At 45.5% G+C, this 23,227-nt stretch overlaps 1 protein-coding gene across 7 annotated transcripts in view; it reads right to left on the bottom strand.

The window, feature by feature from the left end:
- Window positions 1–23,227, bottom strand: part of SETD5 (SET domain containing 5) — a 200,203-nt gene that overhangs the window by 82,525 nt on the left and 94,451 nt on the right. For all 7 annotated transcript variants that reach the window (XM_030570399.1, XM_030570398.1, XM_030570400.1 and 4 more), the window contains exons 6-9: window positions 22,717–22,904; window positions 21,135–21,173; window positions 16,269–16,511; window positions 1,518–1,666 (exon numbers count right to left, since the gene is read on the bottom strand). In XM_030570399.1, the coding sequence (XP_030426259.1) occupies window positions 1,518–1,666; window positions 16,269–16,511; window positions 21,135–21,173; window positions 22,717–22,904 (619 nt within the window). The remainder of the gene's footprint in view (window positions 1–1,517; window positions 1,667–16,268; window positions 16,512–21,134; window positions 21,174–22,716; window positions 22,905–23,227) is intronic.

Genomic DNA, 23,227 nt, shown 5'->3' on the forward strand with positions numbered 1-23,227 from the left:
GGTAAATGACATTTCCTTATTCATTTTCTCCACACCAGTCCCGATTTTATAGACCTCTATCATATCCCCCCTCGGTCATCTTTTATAAGCTGAACAGTCCATCTTTTTACTCTCTTCATATGGAAGCTGTTCCACACTCCTAATCGTTTCTTGCCTCCCCATCTGTACTTTCCCAGTTCTAATATATCTTTTTTGAGATGGGGCAACCAGAACTGCACAAGTATACAAGGTATGGGCGTACCATGGATTTATACGGTGGCATAATATTTTCTGTGCTACTACCTATCCCTTTCCTGCAGGTTCCTAATGTTGTTAGCTTTTTTGACTGCCGCTGCACACTGAGTAGATGTTTTCAGAGAACTGTCCATCATGATTCCAAGGTCTCTCTCTTGAGTGGTAACAGCTAATTCAGAGCCCATCATTTTGTATGTATAGCTGGGATTACGTTTTCCAATGTGCATTACTTTGAATTTATCAACAATGAACGAATTTCATCTGCAATTTTGTTAACCAATTATCTGGTTTTGAGACCCCTTTGTAACTCTTCCTAGTCTGCCTTGGATTTAACTCTCGAGTAATTTTGTATCATCTGCAAACTTTGCCACCTCACTGCTTACCCCTTTTTCCAGATACGTTATGAACATGTTGACCACCACTGGTGCCAGTACAGATCGTTGGGGGACACCACTAATTATCTCTCTCCACTGTGAAAACTGTCCATTTAGTCCTACCCTTTGTTTCCTACCTTTTAATCAGTTACTGGATTTATGAGGGGACCCTCATCCCATGACTCCTTACTTTGCTTAAGAGCTTTTGGTGAGGGACTTTGACAAACGCTTTCTGAAAGTTCAAGTGCACTATATCCACTGGATCACTTGTGTCCATCTCTGTTGACATCTCAGAGAATTCTAGTAGATTGGTGAGGCGTGATTTCAGTTTACAAAATCTGAGTTGACTATTCCCCAACATATCATGTTCATCTGTGTGTCTGATAATTCTGTTCTTTACGATATTATTAACCAGTTTGCCCGGTACTGAAGTCAGGCTCACTGGCCTGTAACTGCCAGGATCAACTCTGGAGCCTTTATTAAAAATTGGCATCACATTTGCTATTCACCAGTTATCTGGTACAGAGGCTGATTTAAGCAATACATTACATAACACAGTTAGCAGTTCTGCAATTTCACATTCGAGTTCTTTCAGAACTCTTCAGTGGATACAATCTGGTCCTGAATTATTACTGTTTAATTTATCAGTTTGTTCCAAAACCTCCTCTAATGACACCCTCAGTCTGGGACAGCTCCTCAGATCTGTCACCTAAAAAGAATGGCTCAGTTGTGGGAATCTCCTTCAACTTGATCTGGGCTATTTTGTATCTTTTTTTACTTTTCTATGCATGGCACAACTGCAAGACCCCTTGTGGCAGGGTTTCTGGAAGTGTGTGGTTCCCCCACAGCAGTTCTCAATCACTCCATGCCCCCTGTGCCCTCACACTGGTCATTGAATAGCAGTCTTACTTTTTGAAGAAATGCCCATTGACCTCAAATTGCTGCCTTAACATAACCTTTCCTCGATATTCAATTATAAGGGTATCTAATGCCAAGTCTCTTGCTGCCCTTAAGATCTTCCGGTGCTTCTGAACCCGAGTCACTCTTCCCAGCTGCAACTGCAATGGAAACCAGAACAAAATATGAGAACTCAAAACGGAACATCAGGCAACAGCCCTGTAGATTTTATCCTATGATTTACATATGAACAAACTGGCTTCTAGCAACAGGACCTGGGAATTCTGACCAGCTCATTAACCACTCACTCCAAGACAGACATTTGGGCAACAGACAATGATTTGGAAATAATGTTTATTCATGGGAATAAGAAAATGTATCTGTGCTTACCCAAAAATGTCCTTTCTTTAAGTAATAAGGTCAACAGATCCATTAGAATTGGTACTTCAGCCTGATTGCAGCTTGGGGGCAGAACCAGACCTGTCAATCACTGGCAGTAGGAGAATGCCCCACCTCCTTAAGTTCCTTCCCTCTAGTTGAGATAATTTCCACAGCCAGGATAATTCAAAACTACTTTCCTAAATTACAAATTGAGGAAAAAGCACAATTTCTCTCACTCCTGAGCATGGTAAATTCTTCCTAATGACAACAACCCCAAATCCTTGCATGTCAATTTCCTTCTCTATTCTGGATGACCCATTTGTCTCCAGGATCTGAGGACCTTAATATTTGAAGAAAGCAAATTTTCAAGTAAGCATGGATAAACTTTCCTATTCTTCTTCATGCTAAGGTCCACAGAGCTGTTACAGTGGGATTGTCAAATCAGTGTGTTTCCAGAGTGGGAAGCAGGATCATCCTTTAAATGTGTACACTCAAAACAAGGCAAATTATACATAAATCACTCCTCCATCTCCCCCCAGACACCAATTCACAGAGAAGACTTCTGTCTCCCCCCCCCCGCCCACCCCCCCAAAAGGCATTGGCTAAGACTGGATGAACAATATACAAAGTTGGTGAACTTACATATTGATGGCCCGATATCTATGTTGCAAATCTCAATATTCAAGATGTGTTTACTCTGCTCTGAGACTGTCAATGCTCCTAATGGCTGGACTGCTTAACTGAAGGAAGAATCTTTCTTGAATTCACGGAGGAAACGAATGCTATGACAGTTGTGAGTGTAGTAGTATGATTTTATGTTTGTTTTTTATATAATTTAGAATGAAGGATAAAGAATAAGACTAAGCTTGATAAGTTTATGGAAGGGATGGTATGATGGAATAGCTTAATTCTGGCCACTGATCTTTGATTATCAGCAAATAAGTATGCCCGGTGGTCGGTGATGGGATGTTGGATGGGACGGGATCTGAGTTACTGCAGAGAATTCTTTCCTGAGTGCTGGCTGGTGAGTCTTGCCCACATGCTCAGGGTTTAGCTGATCACTGTATTTGGGGTCGGGAAGGAATTTTCCTCCGGGGCAGATTGGCAGAGGCCCTGGAGGTTTTTCGCCTTCCTCTGCAGTGTGGGGCATGGGTCACTTGCTGGTGGATTCTCTGCAGCTTGAGGTCTTCAAACCACAATTTGAAGACTTCAATAACTCGGACATAGGTTAGGGGTTTGTTATAGAAGTGGATAGGTAAGGTTCTGTGGCCTGCTTTGTGCAGGAGGTCAGACTAGATGATCATATTGGACCCTTCTGACCCTAAAGTCTATGAGTAATAATAATGTAGCATGTATTAGATGTATTGGTGTATGATTTGATCATATCCTGACAGCCACCCTTTTTGTTATTCATTAAAATGTTATGCTTGTAAGAAGCATAGGAGGATTGCCTGTTTGAATTCAGAGTACGGCACTGGGTCCCAAAGGAGAAAGCTCCATACTTAAAAAGCAAAACAACAAAAAACCTACACTTCTGATTGGAGACAGCAACTATCAGAAGGCCTATTCTGATGGATATGAAGTGTAATAACACTTCCTGCAGTGGTTCAATCTAGGCTGTAGGGAGCAGAAAGAGATTTCAAGGTTGTGGCTCTATGACTTTGCAGGATTAGCATAAGACTGATGCCCAAAGGTTTAATGTTAAGATTTGTACAAAACTTCCTTTTGGAACATACTGAGAAGACTCTACTATAGAGATTTGTACATTTTGCTTGGACACTCTTGTACACGCATAATAAACCCCTCTGGAGGATTTCAAGTCTATGCTTCATTAGTTTAACATGGATTTAAAATGATGGACTTTGCACCAGCCAGTAGAACAAGTTCTCTCTTCTGGTTCATGAAAGCAATAATCACTTCATCCAAGTATTTATTTTAAATCAGTCTGGTTCTGGATAGAAAACTGCTTTCAACAGCAGACCTCCTCTATGAGAGACACATCCAAAGTGCCAATACCAGGTTAATCAGGCCCGAGAGCCATAGCCTCTACAGCCAGAAAGATAAACAGTATCACTATTGCTCTCTCCTTCCTATCCAGGGAGCAGTAGAAAAGGTAGGAAGGCATACTAGAGGGAACTTACCCAGCTTTTGAAGTGTCATTCACTTCCTCACATTCCAGGTCCTGTTACACTGAGACCCCACAGGCTACTTTATTGTTTCCAGATACAAAAAAAGATGAACAAGACATTTCCGGGTGTAGCAGCCACTCTGCTAATCCTTTAATGGACAGTGCACATACAGATAGGAAACTGTGCTCTGCCGAGGACAGGAGAATTTCTCTCTGTGTTCTTTGTTATTATGAAAATCCTATCAGACACATCGATTATTGGATCAAAACAGCTTCATTTTCCATGGAAAAAACACAAAGAAAGAATCATTGTGTTCCAGCTGGTGGATGCTGTATTCTCTTTTTGGTATTCATTCCCTGAACTGAATTTGGAAAATCACTTAAAAAAATAATTGATATTCTGCATTCACCAGTTGTGGGAGTGAAGAGTATGCAACTGGAACTAGATCTCTGCCAATGCATGGAAGAGGGTGAGATGCAGAGGGGATACCAGGAATTAGTGGAGAGATATCTCACAATCTCTGGATCATTGAAGCATGCCTGTGTATGAGATCAAAATTCCAAAGAGGGTCCTGTAAGAACTGGATTTTTGTTTGTGATACTTTTTGTTTTCCATTATAGCCATCTTCATCTTATGTCAATGTTTTTTCTGATCTGAGACCTTGTTCCGGACAGTATATATCCTCAGTCTAGGCCTATGATAGACCTTCCTGGCACCATAAATCTGTCCTTGAGCCAAGATTCTCTAGAAACCATATCTCTGTGCTTCCTCCACTTTTCTGTATAAAATCTTATTAGAAATATTGTCTAAGAACAGATAAGTGACTTTCTTCTTCCCTAAAGCCAACATTATTGCTACCATGATCCTGAGAGCGAAAGACAGACTCTGGGAGCACATGGAAGATCAAATGGTAAAGATCAAAGCTGGGAAAGGAAAGAGGCTGCCACCCATCTACGAAACACAGGAATGACCAGAACATGGTTAAGTGGGAGTGCAATGCTTTGAAGTGTAGCCTATAGGATTAACCTTCTTGCTTGCAAATATGTATCTTTTCTTATAGTTTAAGTATTTGGTCTATTGTAATCGGTTTATAGATTTAAATTAAAGTAAGTCTGGCTGTAAGGCAAGAGACCTACAGGCCATATCCTGTATGTTAAGCTAAGGCAAAGTTAGCATACCTATATTAAAACCTTTTACCCAGAAAAGTAAAGTTGACTTATAGCTTGTTACCTAAATAGATAAGTACCCACGACTATGTCAAGGACCTTTTATTTAGACCAATACACAATGAAGAATGGCACAGGACTTTTTTTCAATTTGTATCCACAGACTTAACAGGTACATCACAATGAAACGTATGTGCGCAAATACATGTCATCAATACACTCGTACATACTAGCCTATGGAGTAAGCGTACCCTAACATTTTGTGGGTAAGGAATGAAATTTGGGCATAGGAGGAAGGATTTCCAGCACTTGTGCCCTATAAAAGTGACCTACTTCCTCCACTCTCTGTATCTATTCTATCTATCTACGATGACTGCTACTATTACTAAGCCGTACTTGTTCTTCTTAAACTTTAAGTTTCAAGGGAACTAGACTAAGCTGGGTTTCCCTAAGTTTTATTCTTAGTTTATTAGGTTTTGATTTTAAGTTTAAGTTAGTCAAGTAAACTCTAATTTAGTTTTGATAGCTCCTAGCATTAATTTCCTCTAAGCACTGCATCCCTCACTCAAGACTTGAGAAACCTGAACTGCAAGGCTGGTCCTGTGTCTCTTATCACCAGGTTATCAAGGAAGGGTGTGAGTATATTAACCAAAGCTTTGTAGCACATAATACTATATTATCATATGTATCTTTTGAATAGCAGTAATGCAATTGTAACTTTGTAACTCTGGTTATTTTACCATTTGCTTACTATTTCAATTATTTTAATAAAAAGTCTTTATGACTATATCTCTCAGTGTAAGCTTCCTGTCATATCCCCGAGGGTCCTTTATAAATTCTGTAGAGCCTGATTCTGGAAAAGAACTTTTATCTTCTGATCAAACAGATCGGCAAGCCTAAAACCTAAACTATTAATATTATTTATTATAATTAAATTAAATTAAATTCCCATATTATCCAAATTAATATTATTAGTATACCCTAAATCAGGCTACAGAAGACAAGTCTCCTTTAGGAAAAAAACTGTTACTAGCCTTCTATAACTGTTCTTTGAGATGTGTTGCTCATGTCCATTCCAGGCTAGGTGTGTGTGCACCGTTGCTGGAGAATTTCCTCTTAGTGGTATTTGTTGGGCTGGCTGTAGCGCCCTCTGGAGCTGCATACATATGTGCGAGTGTAAGGAGTCCTGCCGGCCCCACACACTGTCAGTTCCTCCTTACCTGTAACTCTGACAGAGAGGTCATGGAATGGACATCAGCAACATATCAAAGAATAACAGTTACAGAAGGTTAGTAACCATTTTTCCTTCAAGTCCATTCCATACTAGGTGACTCACAAGCAGAACCCCCAGCAGGTGGGCTCAGAGTTAATGGACATGCTGATTGCAACACTGCTCTTCCAAACTGGCATTGTCTCAGGCCTGTTGGGTGACGCCATAGTGGGACATGAAGATATGCACTGAAGACCAGGCAGTGGCTCTGGAGATGCCCTGGTTTGGGACCTGCATGAAGATCACCACTGATGAAGCTCGGGCTCCTGTGGAATGAGTGGTTACTATGGCCAGAGACAAGACGCTCATCTGCTCACAACAAGCCCAATACAGGCAGTTATCCAGGACAAGATCCTTTGGGTTGACACGGTTAGCCCTCTCATCCTTTCTGCTATTGCTACAAAGAGTTGCATGGATTTGCAGAAGGGTTTAGTTCTCTCAATATAAAAAGTGAAGGCTTGCCTAACGTCCAATGAATGAAGCCATTGTTTCTCAGAGTTCTTGAGAGGTTTTGGGAAGACAGGTAGGAATATGACCTAGTTGTTATGGAACTGTGACATCACCTTTGGCAGGAAGGCCAGATGGGGGCTCAGCTGGACCTTGTCCTTAAACACCATGTAAGGTGGTTCTGATGCAAGGGCCTTGATCTCAGAGACCCTTCTGGCTGAGGTGATCATCACAAGGAAGGTGACCTTCCAAGAGAGAAGTAGCAGGGATCACTATGCTAATGACTCAAGGGTGGGGGGAGAGGGAGAGAAAGAGCATGATTTTCAACAGGAACAAATTTAAATTCCCTGGGGGGAACGGGGGGAGGATTGGTTTGTGAACTTGAGGATACAGTTTTCCAGCCTCTTGAGAAACTGGACCATTATTTTGTCAGAGAACAGTGATCTGCTGTTCACTGGGGAGGGTGGGGGTCGAAGTCTGAGATAGCTGCCAAATGTACCTTAATAGACAAGAGAGCCAGGCCCTGCTGTTTTAGGTGGAGCAGTCCAAGAGAGACTGAAGGAAAGATCAAGATGGATAGAGATCACGTTCGAAAGCCCAACAAGTGAAACGTTTCCATTTGGCCAAGTATGTAGTCTTGGCAGAAGGCTTTCTACTACCTAGTAAGACCATCTGATCCTGTTCTGAGCAGACCTGCTCTTCAGGGTTCAGCCACGTAGCATCGATGCAGTTCGGTACAAGGAGGTGAGATTTGGGTGAGGAAACCAGCTGTGGTCTTGAGAAATCGGGTGTGGATGGAGTGGGAGTGAGAGCGGAGCTGTCACTGAGAGGTCCAGGAGCATACTGAACCAATGCTGGCATGGCCACGCTGGTGCTATGAGGATAACATATGCCCTGTCCTGCTTGATTTTTAGAAGAACTGTGTGCACTAAGGGGATGGGGGCGTACAGTAGGTGGTCTGCCCACAAGAGCAGAAAGGTGCTGGAGAGGGAGCCTGGGCTGTGCCGTGCAGTGAACAAAAACAATGGCACTTTCTGTTCTGCCTGATGGCAAACTGATTCACCTGGGGAGGCCCCCATTTTTGGAAGATGAATTTGCTGATCTCTGGATGAAGGGAACACTTACGGTGAGAAGAGAAGGATCTGCTGAGGTGATCCTTCAATACATTCCAAGCTCCCAGGAGATGTGAAGCCTAGAGATGAATGGAGCATCTCGCACAGAAGTCTCATAGATGGATGGTCTCCTGACACAGGGCTGAGGATCGAGCCCGTCCTTGCTTATTGATACAGAACCTGGTGCTGTATTGTCTGTCAGGACTTGTAACACCTTGTCTGAGATCTGGGGAAGGAACATCTGGCATGCTAAGTACACCTCTCTGAGCTCCCTGATGTTTATGTGCAGGCAGAGTTCCTTCCTGGGACCAGAGGATCCAAGTCCTGAAGTTGTTGAGGTGGGCTCCCCATGCTAAGTTTGACACATCCGAAACTAAGGATACCGATCGTTGTGGGGTAACAAAAGGCACCCCCATTATTACCAATCTTGGATCTTTCCACCAGTCCAGAGAGGCGAGAACCAGGGGAGGGACCGTAAGCACCGAGTCCAAGCGGTGTCTTCTCAGGGAGTAAAGTGACGCTAGCCACATCTGGAGGGGCCTGAGGCGCAGCCTTGTGTATTGAACCACGTAAGTACAAGCCACCATGTGACCCAGAAGATTGAGACACATCCAAGCTGTTGTGTTAGGGTGGGCCATGATATTGGATATCAGGTCTGTCATGGTCTGGAAATGGGCCTCCAGCAGGAATGCCCTGGCTTGGGTCGAGTTGAGCACAGCCCGAATAAATTCCATTCTCTGAACTGGAACAAGAGTTGACTTCTGCTTATTTATCAGCAGGCCCAGTGCTCAGAAGGTGGCTCGGACCGTGCTGATGCTATTCTGTACTTGAGCCTGCAACCAACTTCTGATCAGCCACTCCTTGAGGTACAGGTAAACTTGTATGCCTCGCCGCCTGAGGAAGGTTACAACAACCAAACATACACTTTGTGAAAATGTGCAGGGCTGCCGATAGGCTAAAGAAAAGGGTGGTGAATTGATAGTGGCACTGACACACTATAAACCTGAAAAATCTTCTCTGGTCACGGAAGATAGAACTGTGAAAGTATGAGTCCTCTAAGTCGAGGGCAGTTTACAGTCCCCTGGATCCAGAAAAGGAATGGAGGAGGCCATGAAGACCATGTGGAACCTCAGTTACCTGAGATATCTGTTGAGGCAACACAGGTCCAAGATGGGCTGGAGGTCCCCTTTGGCATTAGGAAATACCGGGAGTAGAAACTCTTCCCTCTCAAGTCTTGAGGAGCTGGCTCCATGACCCCCACACGCAGGAAGGGATTACACCTCCTAGAGGAGGAGTTGATTGCAAGAAGGTCCCTGAAGAGGTATTGAGGGGGAAGAGGAGGGCAGAAACTTCAGGGTATAACCAGCTGTCACTGTGTTCAGGACCAATGGTCCAATGCTGTGAATGACCATGCCAGGCTGAAGAGCGACAGACGGTCCAAAATAAAAGGGGAGGCAGATCTGACACTGTGACTGGTATAGCGCCATTGGGCACACCTTCAAAAAGCCTGCTTGGGCCGACCAGAGTATCTCTGAGACCCGACTGGGAGGCTGAGGTGGGCAGAAATGGTTGGCGCTATTTATAACTCCTTCCGTTTCTTTTGTAAGGCTCCTGCCTTGGAGGTGCCGAGAATCAAGTAGGCTGCTGGGGCCTGAAGTGCTTTCTGGAAGCAGACAGAGTGCATGAGCCTAAGGATCATAGAGCCCTTCAGTCCATGAAGTTTTGTGTCCATCTGCTCTGAGAAAAGAGAGGAGACTTCCAAGGGGAGGCTCTGGATGGACTACTGGACCTCACTGGGAAGTCCAGAGGACTAGAGCCAGGAACAGCACCTCATGGTGACCACAGAGGCCGCTGTCTGGACTGTCAAGTCGGCAGCACGCAGAGCCGCCTGGAGAGAGGGCCTGGCCACGTTCTAACCCTCTTCTAAGAGGGCTGCAAACTCCTGTCTTGACTTTTGGGGTAGGGAGTCTTTGAATTTATTCAGGGAGTCCCACAGATGAAAATCTTATCTCCCCAGCAAAGCAAGTGCAGGTATTCAAACTCACGTGCCAGCACAGAATTATTTTCTGCCCTCTTTGAAGTGAGGGCCAAAGAAGGAGGAGTTTGCCACAGGGCCTGGACTGGTTCCATCACAGTTTCATAGATCGGTAGGGCCACCCTCGATGGTGCTGCTGCATCCAGGATATCAATAAGACTGTGTGATGTCTCTTTGAGCTCCTCCATCTCCAAGCCCACGTTTGAAGCGACCTGCTTCAGAAGGTCCTGATGGGCCCAGAAATCATCCTGGGGAAGCAGGCTACTGGGACCCGCGATAGCCTTGGCTGGGTAGGACAAGAAGGCTTGCACTGGAGGAAGAGCTCCTCCTCCTTCCTCTGCTTTGACTATGTCCACTAGAGGCGTCTCCTGGACGTCAGTACTGGGGTCAGTAACAGAACCGGTGCCAAGTGGGAAAGAGCAGTAGCCCATCTTTCGAAGACCACAGAGTAGGACTGGTGGGAGGAAGGACCCAGCGTCAGAGGAAAACATCAGAGGTTCCAATAGCGCCACTGTGTAGGCCAGTGACCCGCTGGCCAGATTTCTGCTGGAGGACTGGTGCTGAAGCTCAATGGAGCATAGGCTGGGTACCGCGATGGTGGGCTTTTGGCGGTACATGACGTTACCCTTCGGATTCTGAAGAGGATTCTTCTCTCAGCAACCCCAGTGGAGTAGTACCCACTTTTGCCTCCATGTGGTGCTGAGGCTCCGGGGACCAGTGGTGTGCCAGAGATAGGGATGCTGGGATCAAGTGCAGCCTTCCCCCACGTCAGGGGTCTCCAAACTATGGCTTGCAGGCTGGATCCGGCCTGGGGCTTCCATTTGTCCGGCCCTCCAACCAATAGGGGAGAAGCGAACAGCTGAGTAGGCAGCCAAGCAGGCAGGGGGAGGGGCCGCCAGCAGCAGTTCACACAGGGCGGCAGCACAGCTGAGCTGTGCAGAGGGGTGAGTGCCTCTGTGAGCCAGTGTCCCCTGAAAAGGGGAGCCAACTTAGGGGAGAGTCGTTGCTGCAGCTGAGCAGGTCCAGTGAGAAGAAAACAGGCAGGCTGAAGCTGAGTAGGCACACAGAGCAGGCAGGGGGAGGGGCTGCCGGCAGCAGCTCGGGCGGGTTGGGGGGGGGGGAGAAGAAGCTCAGCTGAGCTGTGCGGAGGGGCAAGTGCCCCTGGGAGCCAGTGTCCCCCCAAAAGGGGAGCCAACTTAGGGGAGGGTTGCTGTTGCAGCTGAGCAGGCACGGACCCCTGGCTTAGAGTAAAAATACAAGCCAGATGCTTAATTACATCTCCAATAAATGGAGTAAAGAAGATGGAAATTAACAATTTCATAATGGTTAAATTTTAACTACAGCACTAATAGAACCAAACAGTATTTGTATGATACAAATGTGAGTTTTTAGAAATAAAATAAAAAAAATTATGTGAAATGATTTTTAATGTATTGCAAATATTGTGTGTGATTTCACAGTACCTGCATCGATTAACTTTCATCCCTGACTTAGAATTTAATGCAACACTGACACTGTAGAGTTGTGCTGGTTTTTTAACGATTTTGCAAGTATTTGCATATATGTAATTTCTTTCACAGTCGCTTTGGCCGGCGAAGCCTCTTCAAAAAATCTAATATGGCCCTCGTCTCAAAGTTTGGAGACCCTTGCTCTAGGTGGTGCTGGGGGATCCGGTGCTGGGAAGGTGCCCAAAGCACCCTGTTCCCTCCTGCTTCCAGTCGCCACAGCGGGTGGGTGCCCCATTGGTGTTGACAGGACAGGAAAAAAGAGAAGGTCCCTAGCCACCTGAAAAGCCTCCGGGGTCAATGGCAACTTCAGTCCGCGGACATCAAAAGGAAGAAGCGTTGTTCCAACAACTGTCACGGGCTGTAAGAAGGAGCTGAGAGGGTCAGGGGCCAGGAGTGCCCCTTATACCACTGCATAACTTGCAGTACCACAGGACCCTAGAGCCAGCCCAATGGATACTACTAAGGGAAAAATCTCAAGCAAGAGTGCACGTGGTATGCGCATACACCTAGCATGGAATGAAAACGAATAAGCAGATGTTTCAGACAGGGCCTGTCTCTGCTTGTCCATGGTTTTTTGAGGCTAAAAATAGGATGGGGATCAGGCTGTAGTGCTCTGATCTGAAATTCACAATGGCAAGACAAGAGGCAATGGGTTCAAACCACAGCATAGAAGATTTAGATTAAATCTCAGGAAAAACTTCCCCTAGCTGTAAGAACAGTAGGACAATGGAACAGACTGCTTAAGGAGGTTATGGAAGCTCCTTCACTGGAGGTTTTCAAAAGAAGGCTAGATAGCCATCTCGGACGGTTTAGACACAACAAATCCTGCACGTTGGCAGGGGATTAGACTAAATGACCCTTGTGGTCCCTCCTAATCCCAATGATTCTGAATCTTTCATTCATGTCATAGCTTTTCCATAGGTTGCTGAGACTGTGAATGGGACAAAGTTCATCCTGGCATTCTTGTACAGTCCTCTCTGGACAAAGTCCAATGACTTCATTTAGTCAAAGTTATAGGTAGCCCTTCTGCTCTCAAATTCAAAGAGCCAAGCACCAATCTGGGGTCTAACTCCAAATAACGCTGGTCAGGAGATCCACAGATAGCTCTGAGGCATCTGAGGGCAGTTACTGACCCTGTACTTGTCCTAGCTATCACTGCAAAGAGATATTTTCCTCTATTGTACTTCACAGATTGCTTCTACTTGTCATATTACATCTATTCCTTTCTATAGTGTTTGGTAGGAGTTAGAATTAAAAGCCAACTTTTCTGATGACTCTGAATAGCCTCAGGTTTCCATACAGTTCCCATTGTATCACTAAGACATCTGGGGATCAGATGTTCAAACAAATCAGTTTCAAGGCCCCATTTACCTGCATGTAAAAGAGCTGAGTCCCTGGTTCTCGCTCTCTCTTTTCAGGGAGAAGCCCTTCAGCTGTGTGAATTTCTTTAAGTTGAGAAGACTATGCTTGTAATACTGTCCACCCTGATAAGAGAGTCAAGGGTACTAAAGGTGGCAGGTGACAGTTCATATTTGATTGTTTGTGTTGGCCTGCCGCCTGAGAGTTTTCATGCTCGAAAGAGGGGTCTGAGACCAGAACTGCCTGGACTTAGTTGCCCACATAGTGAGGAGGCCATTGTCTGGTAAAAATCTCCCCCAGTTAGAAATGCTGAGTCCTTGACCATCAGGGATAATAGCCACACTTATTTTTGTTAGTGACAACAGGACGAATTTTGTCTGGTGTGTACTGAGGAATCTTCTGGCCTTATAAACTTCAGACTGTGTAGGTGCTGGTGGGTTCGAAAGAAGTAAATGGTGGAGGCTCCTTATGGTCTATCAGTTCTTCCACATTAGGGCAGCTGTCATGCTCATTGCTCCACAGCTATCTGCGGGGGGAGAGGAGGCGGAGGAGAGGCGTGGCAGCCTGCAGCAGAAGGCTCGAGCAATAATCTGGATATTTGGGCATGGCGACCTGCAGCAACTGCTGGGAACGGCTGCCCAAGAGCCGGGGCATGGCGACCCGCAGCGACCACTGGGAACGGCTGCCCAAGAGCCGGGGCAGGGCGACCTGCTGCAGCAGCTGATGACAGCTTGATACTTTCTCAGTCTTGTAGGTCTGTCAGGACACCTCTGCTCCTCTTATGTCTCTCTCCAGTATGTATGAGAACAGATAGATCGTTATAGATCGTCTAGGGGAAAGCAGACCTCCTAAGGGTAATTTTACAGAACTCATTACACTCTTGCCTCACAGTCTCTCCTCTATTTGATTTAGATAAAAAAATTATAGTTTACGATTTTATTCTCTAACTTGGGTGTGAAATGCTGACCTTCCTTTCCTAAAGAGGAAGAGTTCCTCTGTTGGTGGGAGAGATCTGCAAGCTTCAAGAATCAGCATGTTTATGGTCTGGTCCTTTCTACACTGATATGCCATGCTGCACTCTGAAGGTGAGGAGGGAAATGGTGCTGAATGGATTATTCATTTTATGCCCCTTTGGGAGTTTGTCCCTATGATCCTGCTTCAGAGAGAGTAGCAAACTTGAGCTCAGAGATTGCTCTGTAAACATTTCAAGTGGATACCAATCGCTGTGCTCAAGGAGGTTGAGCTTATTTGTCTCCCTTCCCCTACATGGGCCCTTATAGGTCTGTCAAGGAAGGTACTGGCTTCGGGCTCAGGGATGGGCTTAGGTTGACCAGATGTCCTGATTTTATAGGGACAGACAGTCTCGATTTTAGGATCTTTTTCTAGGCTCCTATTATTCCCCATCCCCTGTCCCAATTTTTCACATTTGCTGTCTGATCACTCTAGATGGGTTCCTCCGAAGCTCTACCTCCTCTACCACATATGAGCCATATAAGTCTGTTTCCATCGAAGGACAGTTGTGTGTTACAGGGGTCAGCATGGGGAAGGAGCTGGGCTTGCAGACCCCTTGCTGAACTCTCGAGCGTAGGCAGCATCAGTGCTGTATCTGGTGCCCTCCATCTGCAACCCACAGGGTAAGCGAAGACAGAGGAGGCTGTCAAGCTCCACGGCTAAAGGCATGACTGCTGTTGCGGGCTGTAGAGACTACAGCACTATCTTCCACCAGGTGTTCTATCCTTCTGACATCACTCTCCTCAGGGAGATGGGGGAGGGGGGCTGCCTGCCCCAGAGCCACCTCTTTCCAATCCTGCCAGGCTCCCTTCCTGCCAGGGGATGGGGGGCCAAGGCAACCCCATCTAGACTGGGCTGCATCATGCCCAGCAGGGCCAGCTGAACTCTGCAGCAAGACACTCGATAAGAGGGAGAGCAGGAGACAGAGACCTTCCCTTTCATTGTTGGCCTTTCTGGGCCTAGATTGCTCCCTGAAGCCAGCAGGGCACCAGCTGATGCAAATGCCTCTGAAGGGAAAGTGAAGCTGAGGGGACAATCTCCTCAAAAATCCAGTACAGCCCTGGGACACATCTGGGAATTAGACAAGACACATTGAATCGAACTGTTGGTCTAAAAATTTGAAGCAAAATTTGGAATTTCCCTCAGAAAACCTTTGCAGCGGGAAGGGCTGGTAGAGCCACTGGCTACTGTAAAAGCAAAAAAACGGGAGTAGGAAATGACCCCTGCTCCAGAGACTGACAGGTCTGTTTTTGCCCCATTCTGTAAGGCTGAAGTACCCATTGCAATGGATGTGTGGACCTTAGCATGAAAAGAAAATATATTCCAGGAATGCATAAAACATCCCTTATGTAGCAGCAATGGTTTGGCTAGGCCAGGAAGATTTCTGGACCTATCTCTGAGAAGGGTCCCATTCTTCTATAAACAGAGTTGGGAAGGGTGTACAAGTGGTAAAGACTCTTAGCCTGATGTCTCATGAATAAGGCTACCATTTTTCACGGAGGTCGCGGAAGTCACGGAATCCATGACTTCTAGCTACCTCTGTGAATTCAGCCCTGTCGGCTGGGAACTACAGCAGGGAGACCACAGCTCCCCTGGAGTTCCTGGCTGCCGTGGGCCCCATGCTGCTCTTAACTGCTGCGGGTGGCAGGGCTCCCCTCCCCCCCCTGCAGCTCCCGGCTGCTGTGAGCAGCGTGGCCCCTGGAGTTCTGAGCAGCCGTAGGAGTATCCTGGAGCTCTGAGCCCCCACAGGTGGTGAGGGCCCCCAGAGTGGCCCCGCAGCTGCCAAACCTCTGCAGGTGGTATGGGGACCCCACAGCTGGGCTTTGTAAGGGATATTATTAGTAAAAGGGCATGGGTCTTCTCAAGAAGGAAAAGAGATTTGAGTGAATGCCTGTCGGATGGTGCCAATAGTGCAGCAGCAATCTGGACTCTTTACAAGAGCCTCAGGTCCTCTCCTCTCAGGTGTATGTATAGACACCAGTCATATCCCCTCTTGGCCTTCATTTTGCAAGGCTACACAAGCCACACTCTTTTAGTCTCCTCTTGTAAGACAAACTCAATTCCCCTGACTGGCATTGGAGCCCTTCTCTGCACCTGTTCCAGTATGAATTCATCATTCTTGAACATGGATGATCAGAACTGCACACAGTTTTCCACATGAGGTTTTACCAATGCCTTGAACAATAGCATACCTCCCTATTTCTTCTGCAAATACTTATACACGTATATGCCTTTATCTGCATCTGGGACTTGAAATGGTTTTCTTGCTCACCCAGCCCAGACCTTGCACCTAGGACCCCATAGGATTGGCCTCCATTTGCTCCTGTATTCACACAGGTTCTTACCTGCATCTGGGACCCAATAACTGTATTATTGCAGGCCAACTCTGTCTTGTTGATAGTGTCCAGCACAGCAGTTTTGCCCACAAATTCTTTATTGGTGCTTAGATGCCGTTCCAGGAGGTTCTGTACATCAGCACTGTACTGGTTAGTAAAGGCTTCTTCATACTGATCTGTCCAGAGCCGTATCCGGTTCTCCCACCCCTCAGCTGTGTTCTCATCCAGGGCATGTGCTTCAGAAGGCGAATTCTGCATCAAAGAACATAGGGTGAATGAATAGCACTTGCTGGGAGAAATCTTGATCCTAGAATCTCTGGTGGAAGTGCTGGAGCTCACCAGCCTTCTTCCTCTATTGCCAGAACTAGAAAAGTGAATCGCTCACCAAGCCCTGGGCCCCACTCAAATACTCAGATGATCACATGGGTACCCAAGAGGTGGTACCATTACATTTTACACCCTCTAACACAGAGCATAAAGCTGCTTCTTATAGTGAGCCATGGAAAATTTTGCATTGGATGAAACCCATAAGGGACACACTGCTTGAATTGTCCTATATGGAGAGAAGACAGACTCAGAGGCATGGGGAACAGAGAAACAAGACCAGTTTTTCTCACTTGCCTCCTGACCTCCTCCTTTTCCCCCTGCTCCTCTTGCCTGTTCTTCCCCTTCCAGCCCTTTATTCCCCACTCCTCATTTTGCTCTCACCCCAACATTCATTCTATAGTTCCCAACCCCAAAAACAGAAAGGACAAAACACAAAAAGGTAAATGTTTAAGAACAAAAAGTAGAAATAGGCTAGTAAAAATGCACACTTGTGTAGAGGTTGCAAAAAGGGAAACTTAGAAATAACAGAACAGGTAGAGGATTAAATAGTAGAAATAGACACAATAAAATAGTTAAAAATAACAAAATATAAACGAACACTTCACTCTGGTTTGGAACATTACAGGTGTGCCCATTGTCCAAGTGCTCATCATTCTGTGTCTTGATTACTGCAACATCCTGTCCTCTGATCTTGACAAATGTAATCTTGCTCCGCTCATATCCACTAAGAATGCTGCTGCTAAGATCATTTTCCTAGACTGTCACTTTGACCATGTCTCTTGGTATCTCTCCACCAGTTCCCTGTTCTCTACCGAACTAAACATAAGTTGTTTGTATTCACTTTCAAGGCCACTCAGGATCAATCCCCACTTTACATATAATTTCTCATTTGCTGCCAACTCCTGCCTCCAATTGACCCATGATTCCAGCCTTCATCACCTAGTTGTAAAGTTTTCATAAACATGCACCTTCATGCTTTCTCCCAGGCTAACCCCTGTGTTTGCGAGGCACTCACCATAAACATCTGCAAAGCTACCTCATAATCCTCCTTCAAATGCTCCTTTGTTGTGATGCCTACAAAGAACTTGATGACAGTCAGGTTGCTGGTGTGCTAAGACCACTGCCTACCACTAGCACTGTCTCATAGTTTCCCTGTAATCCCACATGTCTGTATACATCTGTTCCTTGTTTCACACTTGGATTGTAAACTCCTTGGGGCAGGAACTGTCTTTTTGTTCTTTGTTTGTACAGAACCTAGCACCATGGAGTTCTGGTCCATGACTAGGGCTCTAGGTGCGACGATGATGTAATTAATAAATAATTGTAAAATAAATATGTAAGTATACAATATTAGCACTGTTAGCCTGTCCTACCTTCCCTTCCACTGTTTTCACACTGATTTGCTGCATTTTCTCTTAAACCAGACCGTGTTTTACATGTTTGTGTAGCACCCAACACAGTGGAGGGCTCTAATCCTGAGCACAAATAGAGTGGGTGCAGAACCAGGCAATGAAAAGCAGCTAGAAGCATGGAAAGACCTCTGCATGAGATGATATTGAGAAGGCTGGGATTGTAGTTTTGACAGGAAATGAATGAGGCCACGATAAAGGCATTATTAAAAGTGAATGAGAGAGAATATAATTAGGTGCTCCTGTTTACCCTCTCTTATAAGACTACAGCAAGGGAGCCAAACAATAAAATTGGAAGGCAATAAATTTAACAGGGAAATTATTTTTCTATTACATAATTAACCCATGGAACTCTCTGACACAAGATACTGAGGCCAAGAACTTAGAAGGATTCATAAAGGACTGAAATGTTTTTGGCATTGATAACTCAGTGACAGGCACCACAGAATGATCTCAGAGCATAATAAGAAAATTCACAATTATGTTGGATCAGATAAACAAAGGATAACAATATTCAGAAACATGAGTTACATACATAACTGTCCAATACAGGATTTTGTGCAACTTCCTCTGAACCATCAGGTACTGGCGACTATCAGAGCCAAGACACTGAACTAGGATGGTGAGACATACCAGGTACAATCCAGACTAATGAATAGCTGTGTCACCCCTGCCCTCTATCCTGGGGTGCTCTTTACAATGCTTTGCTGCTGTAGCCTCGAGCTTGGACTCTACCCATGTATGTCGAAGGGGCTCAGCAAGCAGAGTTTATGCACAGCTTGTTATTTTAAATGAGGTTTACACTTTAAGCACTGGTATACCAAATTTTAAGTGAGTTTCAAGTGTGATGGCTGGAAACAGTGAAAGAGAGGTGTTGTCTGTGCTGCAAGAACACAAATAGGGATTTTCTAACAAGCCAAGGAAGACACTTGCTAACCGATAAAAAAATCACTACAGAAGGACCAGGGCCCACTGTCAAGGTGCAGGAACAGAAAAGCAAAGCAAGTTGGATCTAGGAGTAATTAAAGATTCTGACAGCTCTTGGGCTTTGCCTGCAACCTGGATCTCTCAGAAAGACAACACTGTAAGGTTTTGTGCTGACTGTAGAAAATGCAATGCTGTCACAGAGCCAGATGTGTATCCCATGCGTAGAACTGATGATATGCTGGACATTTTAAGCAAAGCCAAATATCTCAGCTCTTTTGATTTAACTAGCAGTTATTGACAGATTCCTTTCAAAAAGGATTCACAGAAAAAATCAGGTTTCACCACTGATATGGGACTCTAAGAGTCCACAATGTTACGGGCTGGGGTAATACAGGGAACATCCTTCCCCCTAGACTTTTTGTCTCCTGGTACCCAACTGGAAATCTTTTTCAAGAATGGACTGAAACTGTAAAAGGGAAGGACAAACATGCCAAGGCACCCTCCTTTCTCCCTCAGTGCCCATTGTATTCACTACATCTGAAATGACAACGGGAGAAGGGGTCCTGACCTAAGAAGTTTGGTTAGAGATTGCTGAAAGCATATGATGAGAAACTTTGCTCGACTCTGTTACAGTTTATTAAGTTAGGTATCAGTAGCATTTTAACTTTATTTTCTTATAACTCTTTCTGACTTTTATGCCTCATTACTTGTACTCATTTAAAATCTCTTTATAGTTAATAAACTTGTTTTATTGTTTTATCTACTTCAGTGTGTTTATACTGAAGTGTTCTGGAAACTCCATTTGGGGCGGCAAGCTGTGCTCATATTATTTGTATAAAGAGATAATGGACTTAGTATAACTTGTATTGTCCAGGAGAGGGCTGGACAGTACAGGACATACATTTGGGGGGGGGGGGGGGGGGGGGGCGGAGAGAGAGAGAGAAGGAGAGAGAATTTGGATACGAGTCAACAGGGTGCCCTTGTTGCCAAGAAGGCTAACAGTATTTTGGGCTGTATAAGTAGGGGCACTGCCAGCAGATAGAGGGACGTGATCATTCCCCTCTATTCGGCATTGGTGAGGCCTCATCTGGAGTACTGTGTCCAGTTTTGGGTCCCATACTATAAGGAGGATATGGAAAAATTGGAAAGAGTCCAGTAGGGCAACAAAATTGATTAAGGGGGCTGGAGCACATGACTTCTGAGGAGAGGCTGAGGGAACTGGGCCTATTTAGTCTGCAGAAGAGAAGAATGAGGGGGGATTTGAGAGCTGCCTTCAACTACCTGAAAGGGGGTTCCAAAGAGGATGGATCTAGACTGCGGTCAGTGGTAGCAGATGACAGAACAAGGAGCAATGGTCTCAAGTTGCAGTGGGGAGGTTTAGGTTGGATATTAGGAAAAACTTTTTCACTAGGAGGGTGGTGAAGTACTGGAATGGGTTACCTAGGGAGGTGCTGGAATCTCCTTTCTCAGAAGTTTTTAAGGTCAGGCCTGACAAAGCCCTGGCTGGGATGATTTAGTTGGGGTTGGTCCTGCTTTGAGCAGGGGATTGGACTAGACACCTCCTGAGGTCCCTTCCACCCCTGATATTCTATGATTGAATCTAAGACTGGGAGTGTGTTGGGATCACTCTGCAGTCTAATCAAGACTGGTGAGAGCCAGAGAGTAACCCCAGCATGGCTGACAGGCTGAAGTTGCACAGAGACACTCAGGGTGTGGCTTGCATGCTCAAAGGCTGTTTGTGAACAACCCAAGTGGGAACTCCTTCAGCAAGGCATTATAAGGCACCCAAAGCTGCAGAGCAGGGGTGACACAGCTGCTCATTAGTCTAGATTGTATCCTGGTACATCACAGACGGACCTTGGTCTGATCTGGTAGATAAATGTCACATTTCTAGGACAGATCTTTGGTCCAAATGTAACCCTTTCCCCAGAAATGGTACCTGTGAGACAACCATTACCAATTCGGAAAGCCTGAATACTTACATTCATCCATCCCAGTTCATGGGGCATGGAGAGGAATAACACCATTTCTGTTATGGACCCCAATATTATTTTAAAACTTATATGGTATTAGATACCAAAGTGATAGACAACTTACATTAGGTCAGGGCTTATCCAGAAGCTAGAGTTAGAATCAGAGAGCCCCAGACAGATAAATCAGGAAAAAAAAAAGAGAAGTGACACAATCATGCAGGCAGCTCGGTTCCACTCACCTTCATCCGCAGAGATTTCCGTGAACCTTCTCGAAAGGCCTGTGCCCAAAACAAGAGAATGCTGCCCATCAGTATTTATACCTTTTCTTTAGATTTCTATAAAGCACTCTCCCCTCACTCGATGGAGTCCAAGGATCACATTTAAATTAGATAATATTAAACATGTAAATTACTCCCAGCCCAATTGCCCAGAGATCACAGCATTTCACAAAACATGGCCGAAGCCACAGGAAGATTTAAACAGGAGGTGCTGGACCTGAACAGAAAAGCCCACAGGAGGACTCCAGCAGACATTCTGAACTGAGAAAGTTCAACCCCCCTCGACCTGACTAAGGCAAAACCTTGGGACCACGAGAAAGAGCAAGCTGACCAATCTCATCTGCCTTGGTAAGGAAGAGAGTCAAGGACCATCTCTCATTGAGCTTTATTACTCAGTAATACTACAAATTGAACCAGCTGGTTTTATCAGCAACCACTGCAGATCACAGAGGGTTGGCACTATCAACTCCTTAACCCTAATGAGTAAGCTGTATTCTGTTATGTCTGTGGCTGCAGATCAAATTCAAGGAATGCCCAAGTAAGTAGCAATCAAGCTGCTGGTGAAGAAGACACAAATAACACGTATTGTCTGCTTCACAACACACACAGGCATGATGAAGAACAATCTAAAGCTATTCAAAATTCCCAAACCCTTTCATCAGACTCATACCACCTCAAAGAAAGCCACCCAGAAGTGCCTGCAGGGTTGGCACTATCAACTCCCAGGGTTGGCACTATCAACTCCTTAACCCTAATGAGTAAGCTGTATTCTGTTATGTCTGTGGCTGCAGATCAAACTCAAGGAATGCCCAAGTAAGTAGCAATCAAGCTGCTGGTGAAGAAGATACAAATAACACGTATTGTCTGCTTCACAACACACACAGGCATGATGAAGAACAATCCAAAGCTATTCAAAATCCCCAAACCCTTTCATCAGACTCATACCACCTCAAAGAAAGCCACCCAGAAGTGCCACAAGTTGTGGGTATTACAGAAAGGGAGCTGTTAGACAACGAAAAGCACGCATGGAGATCTCCTTCCCAAGAATCAGCTCATCCCATGCAGAACAGTTCTGCCTACCCCCACCAGTAACTGCATCCCAGACACACAGCACACACCTCTGAGAAAGAACAGAGTCTTCTTAACATTTCAGTCCCATCATAACAGTGAACCCTCTGCCACAGGCAGATGTGGACCCCTGAAGCTCAACCTCCCCTCCACCACTGAACTCTGATGAACCAGCAGGGGGAATGGAGATGCAATTTAAAACCAAACCTAAAGCCTTTGAATGCCAATGGGCAGTGTAGGGAAACAAAAGGGAAGACAGATCAATCTGTAAGCTCCAGGCTGCAGTGGCCAAACAGCTCATAAAGATGAGGTAGTGGTGGAACATGAAAACTTCCTGCCCATACAGGCATTGCTTACGCACAGTAACCAAAGGATGACCCACATTTGGGCATGCTGACCACAGCAGGGATCAGCCTGCACTCACCAATACTGTGTCCCGCATTTGGTTTGGGCTGTTTCTGCCATGCTTAAATACCTTGATTTTCTTGGCCTTTGGTGCAGTGCGAGCTTTCTCCATACTCCTCTTCCTCTTCTTAGGTTTGTTTCTGCGGACCCGATTAACAGTGAGAGTGATACTTGTGGGTGTGTGCTGCGTAGCTGTGTACAACACTGTGGAAGGGGAGAGCTCCTCATCCCAACTCTCGGTTGCACTACTGTCTCCACCTGCAGGGAGGAGTACTATGTTAGCAACTTTATGTCTATCATGGAGAGATCTGCATGCCCCTTGGTCCCCCTTCACAATGATTTCCTAGTTAGACATTTCTCCCCAACCTGAGAGCCCCGCAAGCTCAACCTCCCCTCCACCGCTCTCTCAACCTTCTGACGCTGCATGAGATGACATTACTGCATATTTGGTCTCTCTGCCCCCCCTCAAGTCCCAACGGTGAAGAGGAAAAGACACATTAGTATGTTTATCACAGCTATAGGTGATTAGAGCTCTGAGAGACAATAACAAAGAATCTTCTGGCCCTGCTGGAGGAGACAAC

The sequence above is a fragment of the Gopherus evgoodei genome, chromosome 7 (assembly GCF_007399415.2).
Source record: "Gopherus evgoodei ecotype Sinaloan lineage chromosome 7, rGopEvg1_v1.p, whole genome shotgun sequence".
Taxonomy (NCBI): Eukaryota; Metazoa; Chordata; order Testudines; family Testudinidae; genus Gopherus; species Gopherus evgoodei.